Below are 13,137 nucleotides of genomic sequence, written 5' to 3' on the forward strand. Positions count from 1 at the left end.
CGATCCTCGTACCTCGGAGACCAAAAGTAAGAGATGTACGCCTTACCTGATCCTCGGCGCTTCCCGGCTGTAACCCGGGTGGTCTCCGGCTGCGGGGGGAGAGGGGAAATACCTTCACCGCCGCACTTGAGGAAGTGCACCCGCTGCCTCTAAGCCGCCGAACTCGTCTCGCTCGGGGCTAAGTCCTCGCCGGGACTGAGGCGCTTCTCAGCCAGGCCCGAGCCCTTCTCGCTCGGGGGCTAGATCCCTGCCGCGGTTCGGCCACCGGACCGAGGCGTAGACCTCCGAGGGGTCGCGGAAACCACCTTGGGAAACTCAACTGGGGGAGGGACCCGAGGGTATCACCGCAGGTGTGCGGGGCTCGTCTTCTGAGAAATTTGGAAAGTAGAAAATAGAAAGCAGAAAGTAGTATTGGAAAACACGCTCAGCGAGCGTGCAGGCGCTCCAAACTGCTTTGGAGACGGAAATTACTGAGTTGCTTCACTTCCTGTGGGGGTATATGTACCCGTGCTGACGTCAGATCCGTCTCCCACTGCTAGCACGAGCACACTATACCCACTTGTTCTGAGTCCATCTGGCTACACGCTAGGAAATCTTTATTGTTGAAACTATGTAACCGGAACTTTACTGGCACTTTGGATAGAAAGTATTACCCAATACAATTTTTTACATTACTATACGTGCCTATCTGTAAACTGTTGTGATGGTATATAACTTGACGGTATAGAAAAGATTTTAAATAAATAAATAGATAAATATATACTGCAGTGACATCAGCCTGCCAGTATTCTCTTCAAAAGCAACTGTAGACAGACTAGCAAAAACCTTGATTAAAAACAGATAACCATTTCAATACTCAACCAACATGAAAACAGTGAGCTCAGACAAAAAATGTATTAACACTAACCAGTAATCCCTATAACACATAGCCCCGCAGGAGGACCATAATACTCTCCCTTCAGCAGCCAAGGGCGGGAAGCTGGATTCATCTGACTATCCTAAAGAAAAGGAAATCATTAGGTAAGTATAATTTCTCATTTCTTAACGTCTGATCAGATGAATCCAGAACCAGTGAGATGTACCCAAGCTACTCCCAAATAGGATTGCGGACAGCCTCCCACCCTATCAAAACTGTATGTGCAAAGGCTGAGTCCTCACGGGCCTGCACAGTCAGATGACAATACTTGGAAAAAGTGTATAAGGAGGACGTTGTCGCAGCTCAGCAAATGTAGACCGGAGACAACAATCTAACTTCCGCTTATGACACTGCCTGAGCCCTAGCAGAATGAACCCTAATCTGACCAGGCAACGACTTTCCAGCAATGTACGCAGCCGTGACTATCTCCTTAATCCAGTGAGCTATTTGTAGCCCGAGAAGCCGGTTCTCCCTGTCTAGTACCGCCATGAAGGACAAACAGGGAATCCGTCTTCCGAAAAAGGCTTAGTAACTTTCAGATACCAGACGATAATGTCTCTTGACATCCAAGGGTCGCAAGACATGATACTCCTCTACATCTCTCTCTCTCTCCAGAGACAGCAGAGAGATGGATAGAGTTAAGTAATACTCAGAGATCATTTTTGGTAAACAAAAAGGAACAGTATGCAGCTGTACAGCCCCTGGAGTCACCTGGAGGAATGGCTCCTGGTAAGACAAGGCCTGCAGCTTGAAAACTCTACACGCAGAACAAATTGCCACAAGAAACACCATTTTCAAAGTCAGTAACCGCAAGGAAAATTTACGCATTGGCCTAAACACATGGCCCGCTAAGAAATCCAACACCAAATTAAGACTCCATAATATTACCAGAAAATACAAAGGATGATGAAGATGTTTCACTCCTTTCGGGAAATAGGTCACATTAGGATGAGCAGACAAGGATCCACCATTCTCGTGACCCCTGAAATAGGCAAGAGCCACTATACTTGTACCTTTAAGGAATTGAGAGTCAAGCCTGAATTCAAGCCATCCTACAAAAACTCCAAAATGAGTGGGATCTTGACCGAACACGGAAGAGTACCTCAGTCTTTGCACCAGGCCTCAAACACTCGCCAAACCCGCACATAGGCCAAAGTAGTAGAGAACTTTCTAGCTCTTAGCAAGGTGGAAATCACTGCTCCCAAGTATTCACGCTTCAGAAAGCGAGCCCTTTCAAGGGCCATACCTTAAGACAAAACAGAGTTGGATCTTCGTGAAGAACAGGTCCCTGCCGCAACAGATTCCTTTGTGCCGGAAGTTGAAAAGGCGAGTCCACCAGGAGCCACTGCAGATCCACATAACATGGTCTCCTGGGCCAATCTAGAGCAACCAAGAGCACCATCCCTCTGTGGCACTCAAGTCTTCGAATCAATCTGCCCAACATGGGCCACAGAGCCTCCAAATAGCACTGACAAGTTAGCGGGCACTCCAGGTTGAGATGCCCGAATATGACAGGCAGTGCAGAGGAAAAGGCACTTAGGTATAGGTGCCATTAGGCCAACAGTATGCTAAGCGGCAACTGAAAAAGCAAGTTTGCTTACCGTAAATGATGTTTTCCGTAGATAGCAGATGAATTAGCCATGCTGTCTGGGTACGTCCTCCATGCCACTAGGTGCAGAGCTCTCTAAGATCAAGCAAAGTCTTTTGATAAGGGGGCTCCCTCCTGCCCATCCTTATGCCTGTGCTTGAGGCTCCTCAGTCCGTGTTAAAGCAAGACGATATGCAAAGATGGAACTGTCCGGGGAGGCGGGAGGGTCAGCATGGCTAATTCATCTGCTATCTACAGAAAACACCGTTTTACGTTAAGCAAACTTGCTTTTTTCCCCATAGATAAGCAGCTGAATTAGCCATGCTGTCTGGGAGTTCTCAGCTGAAGTATTGGGCGTAGTAATTAAGTCTTGATTGGTATGAAAGTTATCGCTCAATACGCAATAAGAGGCGGACAGTTCTGAAGATATGGAAACTAATTAGTGTTCTTTTGGAGAATGGTCTGCCCCATTCGTCATCCTTCGTCTGCTTGACCAAACAATAGTGGGATGCGAAGGTATGATGTGAAGACCATGTGGCTGCTTTGCAGATATCTGATAAAGGAACATCGTGAAAATGTGCCACAGAAGCAGCCATGGCACGAATTTGGTGTGCTTTGGGTGTGGTAGATAACGATTCCAAACGCTTCTGGTAACAGAAACGTATACAGCTTGTAAGCCAGGAAGATAATGTTCTCTTTGAAACTGGAAGACCTGGCGCATTTGGGTTAAACGAGAAGAAGGGCTGTGAGGGTCTGGTAGGAGAATGAGTACGTTGTTTGTAAAATGCAAGAGCACGTTTACAGTCCAATGAATGAAGACGTTTCTCTCTGTCATCTGTCTGTGGTTTAGGATGAAAGATCGGCAGTGTTATGGTTTGGTTCAAATGAAAATTTAGGCAGAAAATTAGGGTGTGTACGTAGTGTAACTTTGTCATGGTAGAATTCCAGGTAAGGTGAGTAGTGAACCAGAGCTTGAAGTTCGCTGATTCTTCTTGCGGAAGTGAGAGCAACTAAGAATAGTACCTTCCAGGAAAGGTACCTAAGATGGCAAGTGTCCATTGGTTCAAAGGGTGGTAGCATAAGTTGTTTTAACACTGGGTTAACATCCCATGGTATTGGAGGTCTTATCATACCGGTTTACATCAAAACCAGGGGAAAAAACATAAATTATGAAAATGAAAGTTACAATGAACAGGGAGAATAATTCAGGACCATTGAAAGTAGAAGGAATTAGATTAAGAAAACGCATTTTTTTAATATATAATTTTTATTAGTCTTTCCATTTTACAAAGGAAATACACAGCTTTGTATACTTAACTTATATGTAGAAAAGTTACATTTCAAGTTTAAACAAGAACATAGTTTACATTCTGTGCATTCTGGAAAAATAATTCACTAGTAATTACAGAAACTGGTGGACAGAAATTTGAGCAGACTATTCCAAACAAACATTTTTTCAAAGATAATGTGTCTGATCCATATCTTTCTTAATCCCCCATATTGTACTAGGAGATACTATGGGACTAGGAGTCCAGGAAGGTTCGTAGCTGGCCAACCTGATTGAAAATATATCTATTATTTTGATAAAGAACAATACATCTACAAGGAAAGCGTAAGATGAACTTAGCTCCTCGCTGTATAACCTGTTCCCTCAATGCTAGAAATTCTTTTCTTCTTGAGTATTTAAAGACACATCAGGAAAAATCCTAATAGGATAACCATGAAAATTCAAACTCTGGTATTTGAAATATAATCTAAGAATTATATCTCTTTGTGAAATGTCTGCAAATTGGACAACTAATGTAGCTCGTGATTTTATTTCAGTATCTGAAGACTTCTCCAAGAGTTCTGATAAATTTATATCATCTTTCACCTCTTCCTGATTCTGTTTTCCTGAACCATAACTACCTTTAGCTTGAGTGACATAGTATATTCTGGATATCACTGGCAAAGTTATTTCAGTGTATTTCAAAATATTAATTAAATAACTCTTAAACAATTCTCGGGGCGAGAGTAAATGTGTTATAGGAAAATTTAGAACTCTTAAATTAGTTCTTCTAATCTGATTTTCAATTTGTTCCAATTTTTCTATATGGATCTTCTCTGATTTAATCAAATTTAATTGTATTTTCTCCATCTCTTCAGTTTTTATACTCAGACTATTCACCGAATTTTCTACCTTCTCTACTTTTGTTTGCAGAGTTTTATTAGTACTCAATCCCTCTTGTACCATTATAGCTAAGTCACTAATTGATTTCTGCATGGAAATAATCATGTTCCCTATCTCTTATAATGAAAATTTTTTAAATGTAACAGGTATCCCAGCCATTTCTTCCCCCCGAACCCCCTCCGTGCCCTTCTCCTTAGATATCACCACGATATTCAAGTCCTCTTTCTGGTTTTTTAAGAACTGAGACCCAGAGGCTATGGGTGAGTGATCCAAATTACTTAACACTCCTTGTTCATCAGGTGGTAAGATGTTCAAGCTCAAGTTCTGGGGATCATCAAATTTTAATTCTCCTCCTTCTCTTCTCGTAGGTGGATCTGGTGTCGATGGGGCACCAGGGCTTAGATATTTCGTGGGTCAAGGTGTTTAGTCCCTGCTCCTGGACTTCAACTCCAGCGACCTCGCCTTCTGGTGACAATATATTGGATCTCCCAAAAAGATCCTGAATACTTGGTTGGTTTAAACTAATTACTGGGGTAGAAGTAATTAGTTTCCCTTTCCTTTTGGTATGTGGCATTACCAAAGGAGCTCAACCACGTATATTTAAGAGAAAAATAAGAAGAACAGTACCTCAAGTCCAGATCTTTGGGACACAATATAAATTCCAACCAGTTCCCGATGGCTGCTGGTCCAATGTGACTAAATTTCCTCTGGGTATTACGTCGTGGTCCGTCTGCGTCCGGCTAAGCCGGCAAAGCCGCGCGCGCCCCTTAGGTCTGACATCTGGATCTTGACCTGATGGTGGCAAGGTTGTCTTGAGGACGACCTTGTGCGTTTCTTTGGAACGTCCAGTATCCTCATGAAGTAAGGGCTCTTGATATAAGGAACTAGTACGGGGATGAGATGTTGTAGAAAGACCTGAGAGAAATTCAGATGAGTGAGATGAGTTCTCTGAGAATCTTGCTGGAGACAAGGAGTCCTCTGATTCTATGTGCCATCATAGTGCGATAACAATTCATTTCAATAAACTATGTGTGTAAATTAAGCTTGTCTGTTGGGAACATATTAGGCAGATTGAATTTAACATTAATGTGCATTTGTAGCTTACAAATGCACATTAATGTTAATGTGCATTTGGACTTCTAGGTCCATTAATGTTAATGTGCAATGGACTTCTAGGTCGTTTATGTCCCGTGATATGCTTTTTAAATTGTTTTCCAGCAATTGCCCCAATGTGTCGACACCTCTCTGAAGCGTCGGAATATGCACGTTGCTTCAGTGCGTCGGGAGTTGGCCGCTGCGCCGGCCCGTTCACGCAGCGCCAATGAGTCGGCGGGTCGATGGTGCGCCGGATGCATCGGCTCGTCTGCTATGCTCCGGAGCTCGATGACGCATCGACGCAGGATGCAGGTTCGGCGCATCTCCCGCACCTTGCTCCGAAGGATTTTTATTTTTTACCTTCTGTTTCCAACTTGGAGGGTCAGCAGAAGTGGCCCTCCTATGGGCATGTGTTTTCTGCTTCGATTTTGGTCCTGGAGCCGACCTGGCAGAAGCATCAGAGGGGGCATATGAGCCCGCAGCCTCCTCTGTAAGTTGGGCAATCCGCGCTGCTCTCTGGCGCTGTGCCCTTTGGGACATCCATCCACAATCTGAACAATTTGCCTGATCATGGCATGGGCCGAGGCAAATGTAACACGTCAGATGTCTGTCGGTTACAGACATTTTTCCCACAGTCACAGAATTTAAACCCTGGACGTAGCATGATGAGAAAATCCTGTGAATTTCTGAGAAGTTTGAAAGATTTATGTTTTTCTCCTCATAATAACTTTTCCTCACAAGAGCTAAGAGATCCATGTGCGATTAGTCGCGCGGAAAAAAACAGACTGAGGAGTCTCGAGCACAGGCATAAGGATGGGCAGGAGGGAGCCCCCTCATCAAAAGACTTTGGGTGATCTTAGAGAGCTCCGCCACCTAGTGGCACGGAGGACATACCCAGACAGCATGGCTAATTCAGCTGCTTATCTATGGGAAAAGCATGCGTCCAGCTGTTTTTTTTGTTGTTTTTTTTAGGTGTCCAAAAAATCTAGACATCCCTAAGGATAGGTGCTGTAAAATTTAAGTTTAGAGCAAATGTTCAACTTATGCGCACCGGTAAGCATGCAGCCACTAAAGGCACCGCTTAAGTTGGATGCACAAACAGAAGAGTGACTAAGCGTCCAAAAATTGGACACACAAGCCTAACTGACAATACTGAAGAGGGTAGCCTAACACATAGACAAAGTGCATGAAATGCCGTTTAGGCCTACCACACGGAGTGAGCCTCAGAGTGGGGCCTAGCCTACAGAGGCTGTTCAACCCGCCTCCATCCCTTAACCTCCCAAAGAGCAGAACAAACATTGATATCAGCCTGCCAGTATTCTCAGTCTCCAGCAGATTGTGGATGTGCATCTCCCTACTGGGGTTTGCTTTACTTTGCAAAGGAGAAATAAAGGAAAATTAATTTGCCCTGCTCTCCTGCAGTCATAACAAATGGTCCCTCCTCCAGTTGAGAATTCCTGTGGTGCCTTGTGTGGTCCCTCAGATGAGTGCCTTGGTCCAGTTGCTGGGTTTTTTTCAGCCAGCGTGGACTTAGCTGTTCAAACTGCTGAAAGGCAGTGGGTACAGGAAATTGAGTGCAGCGGTGACGGTATATGCCCTCTCCCCCTGCAGCTGGAGACAGTCTCTGTACTCAGCCAGGAAGGGCCAAGCTCAGGAAAGTTAAAAAAAAAAAATATATATATTTTTTATTTTTTTTAAAACATATATATATATATATATACATACATATATATATACATACATATACACACACATCCACCATCTGCTGGAGACAGAGAATACTAGCAGGCTAACATCAATGCAGGAGTACATATATTATGTCGTCAGTTTGCTCCATCTCCATCTGCTGGTAGAGGGGCATAACCCACTGGTTCTGGATTCATCTGACCAGACACTAAGAAAACAATATTTGAATTCAAGAAAGCATGGGATAAATACAGGGGATCTCTAAGGAAGTGATGAGAATTATGCTAAATTAATTGGATGGATGGGCAGACTGGATGGCCCATATGGTCTTTTTCTGCTGTCATGTTTCTAATTTTCTAGATGTGAGTTGTGTCTGTAGTAGTATACACAAGTGCATTACTCCAGAACACCAAATGAGGCACACTGTTGTAATGCTGAGAAATGTGGTAGAAGTTCCAATTAATATTTATCACCTTTCTCAAATTAGACTGAAGGCGATGTACAAGAGAATCAAAGTTTACTATCTGTACACATTTCTCTATCTTTTTCTCACTAAAGCCCACCCCCATATATATACCCCAGCACACCCCCAAATGGGCGAATCCTGGTTTCACCCCTTTGGATAATAACCCACCCTTACGGCAAGCAGGCTCTTATGGACAACCTGTGATTACATCATCAGACGGAGAGATGGTATCTAACACACCAAAGCAGAGGCAAGGAAGCTGAAGCAGCAGTAAAAGTTGTCTCTGGGGGTGGAGGTGGCCTTTGGGAAGGCAGTCCTCATGGAACCACAGTCCTCCATCTTCCCCTTTTAGCCCTGCCCCACCTTCTCCTGTTTTTCCATCCCCCTCCTATAATGCTTCCAGCCAACCCCTACCTCCCCATCTCACTAATCTTACCCCCCCCACAAGTGACTCACTATAGTAGTAGGTCCTGGACCCTCTCCCTTCTTCCCTTGCACCCCCCTTCTACAAACTGCTGTTGCAGGCCTCTTCTGTTGCAGCAGGAGCCGGTCCTGTGCCTGCAGCAGAGATTGATCATGAATAAATGTGAAAAGGAACTGAACTAGCATGCAATATCTGCTCCCAGGTCCCACCCATTCCTGGCTTTGCTAGGAAAACTGAGGCTGCATATTGGCTTGGTGCCCACTCATGCTTCCTCATACTCTATCACCACTATGACATCACATCACACAACCTTCCTTCCCCCTCCCCCACATTAGCAAACCTCCCTCCCCATGCGCTAGTCTCGCTCTAATAGTGCATACTGCTACTGTTCCTAGTTATGTTATATTATCCAAGTTGTTCACTCCCTTGTTCATTGTAAGACATATGTTGTCATTGTTTTCTACTTGTTATAATGTAAACCGGAGTGATAAGTAATTCTGTTACCTGAACTTCGGTATAAAAAAAGTTATAAATAAATAAATAAAATAAATATGAAGCACAGGACCAGATCCTACTGCAAGAAGGCAGGTCCAAAGCAGCAGTAGCAGCAACAGTTTAACGAAGGGAACAAATTGCAGAGGCGGCCACCCTGTGTGTTTCCAGTTGAAACCCCATGCTATAATGTTATAAGACATATGCAGACATAAGACAGTCCCCCTTCTCCTTGGAGCTTACAATGTAATTAAAAAAAAATTTTCAGAAATACTTTTTATTTCCGTGATGGGACATAGCATGTTACAGGAAAATTAATTACAACAAATATGGTTAAAAACCAGCAAGACTACAGTAGTTTCACAACCCATACAGGTGTTTCTCCAAATATACTTACCACTTTCTACAAGTTCTATGGCCTCTGGGTGTGGAGCCATCCTGGAAGATGAGCCTACCAACCTACGTTGTTTGTGTGTTTGTCTAGCACTCCGTCCTGCTCCTCCACGACGTTTTCTTTGCATCTGTCAAGAGAAAAGTACATTACCTGAGGAAGGCTTATAGAAGCCCCAAAAGCTCATATGTGAAAAGATTTATTAGCTCAAACTCCTCTAGTCAACTGCACTAGGTAAATTTATCAAGCTGACAATTTACCTTAAACAGAAAATAATCCATTAGAATAGAGAAAACAGAGTTGCTTCCCTCTAACAGGTGTTCTCAGAGGACAGCAGGATGTTAGCTCTCACACGGGTGACATCACATGGAGCCCCAATGCGGAAAACTTATAATCAAAGTTTCTAGAAACTTTGACTAGGCACATTAAGCATGCCCAGCATGCTTAATGTGCCTAGTCATGTACCACACGTCCACATGGGGTCCCTCTTCAGTCTCATAACAGAATTATGATAAGATAAAATAACAATAGGAGAAATGCAACTCCGTGGCATGGCAGGTGGGTTTTGTGAGGACTAACATCCTGCTGTCCTCGGAGAACACTTGTTACAGGTAAGCAACTCTGCTTTCTCAGAGAACAAGCAGGATGGGTAGGCCTCACAAAATCCGCCTTCCATGCCACAGAGTTTCATTTCTCTTATTTTTATACTCACATGAGTAAATTCCTAGCTACGGGCTGCTCCCCAACAGAAAAGTTGATCAAAAGACACCTAACCAGATGCCAACGGGCACAACACTGGGACAGCCTGAACCCAAACAACGGGCCCCAGGTTGGGAGAGTTGGGTTCTATACCTCAAACATGTTCCTGATGATAGTCTGGCTGCACCTACTGTCACGTAAGTCATACCTATCCAGACAGTAATGGATGTGAATGTGTGGAGAGAACGCCACGTGGCAGCCTTGCATATCTCCTCCACGGGAAATGCTCACAAGTGGGCCACCGATGCTGCCATGGCTCTGACAGAATGAGCCTTAATATGACCCCCAAGACGCAGTCCCGCCTGGGCATAACAGAAGAAGAAGCGATCGCTAGCCAACTGGATACTGTGTTTGGCAACGGCAATGCCCAACCTATTCCTATTGAAAAAAATAAAAAGCTGGGTGGACTATCTATGGGCTTCTGTCCGTTCCAGATAGAAGGCTAAGGCTCGCTTGCAGTCCAAACTGTGCAGTGCTCGTTCACCTTGGTGCAAATGGAGCCTGGAAAAGAAAATGGCAGGATGATTGACTGGTTAAGATGGAAATCAGTCACCACCTTAGGCAGGAATTTAGGGTGCGTACACAAGACCATCCTGTCATGATAGATTAGTATAAGGTGGACAGGTCACTAAGACCTGGAGCTTGCTGAACCTGCACACTGAAGTGACAGTCACCAAAAGTATGACCTTCCAGGGTCAGGAACTTCAGGTTACAGGTGCGCAGTGGCTCAAAAGGAGCCTTCATCAGCTGAGCCAACATCACGTTGAGGTCCCAAGGCACAGCGGGAGGCCTTAGAGGAGGCTTCAAATGAAGCAGGCCCCGCCTGAAACTTAAAACTATGGGTTGTGCAGAGATGGGCATACCATCTACACCACGGTGGTATGCGCCAATCGGAGTTGGTTTTCAGCCAGCCTCCAATAGGTGTAGAATGTAGTCAAGCAGTTTTTGTGTGGGGCAGGAGAACAGATCTAGAGCCTTTTGCTCACACCACAAAGAAAGCCTCCTCCACTTCAGTCCGTAGAACTTTCTAGTGGAAGGCGTTCTGGAAGCCACCAGGACCTGTGACATCCTCAGAAAGATCAAATGCCTGCAGGATTAACTTCTCAACATCCAGGCTGTGAGCAACAGGGCCTGGAGGTTGAGATGCTGCAGACTGCCTTGATCCTGCGCGATGAGATCTGGGGAAATCCCTAGATTGATTGGTTTCTGGATGGACAACTCCCATAGGAGTGGAAACCAGACTTGTCTCAGCCAATGAGGACCTATGAGGATCATAGTTCACCCGGTCCTTGCAAAGCTTCAAGAGAGTCTTTGCCACTAAGAGAATCAGAAGATAAGTATACAGAAGATCCTTGCCTCAATGACAGGCAAGGGCGTCAGAGGCTGGTTTGCCGTCTGAACTGGACAGGGAGCAGAAGCAAGGCACCTTCCTTTTGCAGGTGGACATGAACAGATCTATGTCTGGAATCCCCCAGAGGCAGAAATCTGATTCGCTGCCATCTGGTCCAAGGACCACTCATGGGGTCTGAAGGCCTGACTCAGCCTATCTGCTATCACGTTCTCTATTCCAGCCAGGTACATGGCTCTGAGCACAATCCCGTGGGTCAAGGACCAGGCCCAGATCTTGACCACTTCCTGACAGGAAGTATAATCCATGCCTCCCTGCTTGTTGAGATAACACATGGCTACTTTGTGGTCTGTCTAGATCAGGCCAATTTTGTTGGACAGCTGATCTCAAAACCCATAGCGCGTACCTATTTGCCTGAAGCTCCAGGAAGCTGATTTGACAAGAAGGTTCCTGAGTGGATCACAGTTCCTGGGTGCCAAGCCCATCCACATGAGCTCCCCACCCCAGGGCAGATGCATCCGTGGTTAGCACAATTTGAGTAGTGAGACTCCGAAAGGAAATCTCCCGTTCCAGATTGGAGAGTACCTGCCACCAGGACAAAGAGTCTTGGAGAGATGGGGTGACTGATGCAAACCAGGAGGCTCTGAGTAGCTTGGCGCCAAACGCTGGGAATTTAAATGGCTATACAGATAAGTCGGCATTCGTAGTTTCAAGCTAAGTTTAAAGTATAAGTTTAGACAGTTAGGGGTAGATTTTTAATAAAGTACGCCCGCGCGTACATTTGTTTGCGCACCAGGCGCAAACAAGAGTACGCCGGATTTTAATAGATATGCGCGTAGCCGCGCGTATCCTTTAAAATCTGGGGTCTGCGCGCATAAGGCTGTGCAAAATCGGCAGCCTGCCTCCGTTCCCTCCGAGGCCGCTCCTTCCACCCCCCCGCACCTTCCCCTCCCTAACCCTCCCCCCACCTTTGTTTGAAGAGTTATGCCTGCCGGCTGCGCGATTCCCCGGCCCAGGAGCAGTTTCGGAGGCCTCAGCCACACCCCCGAAACACCCCTGAGCCGGAACCACGCCCGCAGCTCCACCCCAGATGACGTGCCGCGCCCTGACACGCCCCCCCCCCCTATTCAACATAGGCTCGGCACGCACAGGGGGAACTTGGGGCAGGTTTTCGGGGGGTACTTGTGTATCTTACTCGCGTATCTCTTTGAAAATCTGCCCCTTACAGTGCAACTTTTTTCAAAAGTACTTCTATATATTGACACGGTATACTTTGTGGAATTTTTAAACTCACAAAACATATGCAAAATATTCACAAAAATATTCAAAAAAACCAAATAAGACATTTGGCTGCTGAAGGTTTGTTCATGATTACAAAAAGATACATCACACGACTGGGGATAATTAAAGTATGAAACTTTCCTCTCCAGCAAAAAAAAATTTTTTTGAAAAATATTGTCTTCAAATATTTTGAAAAAAAAAAAAAAAAAGGCAGTGTTAAAGATCTTTCACAGATTCATTTAATTATATTTGAGTATTTAAAATGGTAGAAAATATTCATAAAGTTGTGACATTCATAAAGTTGTAGTTTCTCCCCATGTAGCTAGCCTCAGATCAGAGACACAGCAACAGTTTGTCTACTAAACCCTGAAGTAGCCAGACAGCCACTATAGAGATAAGAAAAAGAAATTTTTAAAAATGTAAATTTGTGAGAAAACTATGAACGAAACAGTCTTTTGCAAAATGTTTTTTCCTCTAAGTGGTGTGGAGAAATATAGATTGCAGAGACTGCTTTTTTGGCA

General features: G+C 44.7%; 1 protein-coding gene across 4 annotated transcripts in view; it reads right to left on the bottom strand.

Annotated features, from left to right (window-relative positions):
* RNF4 (ring finger protein 4) overlaps window positions 1-13,137 on the bottom strand; it is a 148,530-nt gene that overhangs the window by 75,138 nt on the left and 60,255 nt on the right. For all 4 annotated transcript variants that reach the window (XM_029592218.1, XM_029592191.1, XM_029592200.1 and 1 more), the window contains one exon: window positions 9,235-9,358. In XM_029592218.1, the coding sequence (XP_029448078.1) occupies window positions 9,235-9,358 (124 nt within the window). The remainder of the gene's footprint in view (window positions 1-9,234; window positions 9,359-13,137) is intronic.

This window comes from Rhinatrema bivittatum, chromosome 1 (genome assembly GCF_901001135.1).
Source record: "Rhinatrema bivittatum chromosome 1, aRhiBiv1.1, whole genome shotgun sequence".
Lineage (NCBI taxonomy): Eukaryota > Metazoa > Chordata > Amphibia > Gymnophiona > Rhinatrematidae > Rhinatrema > Rhinatrema bivittatum.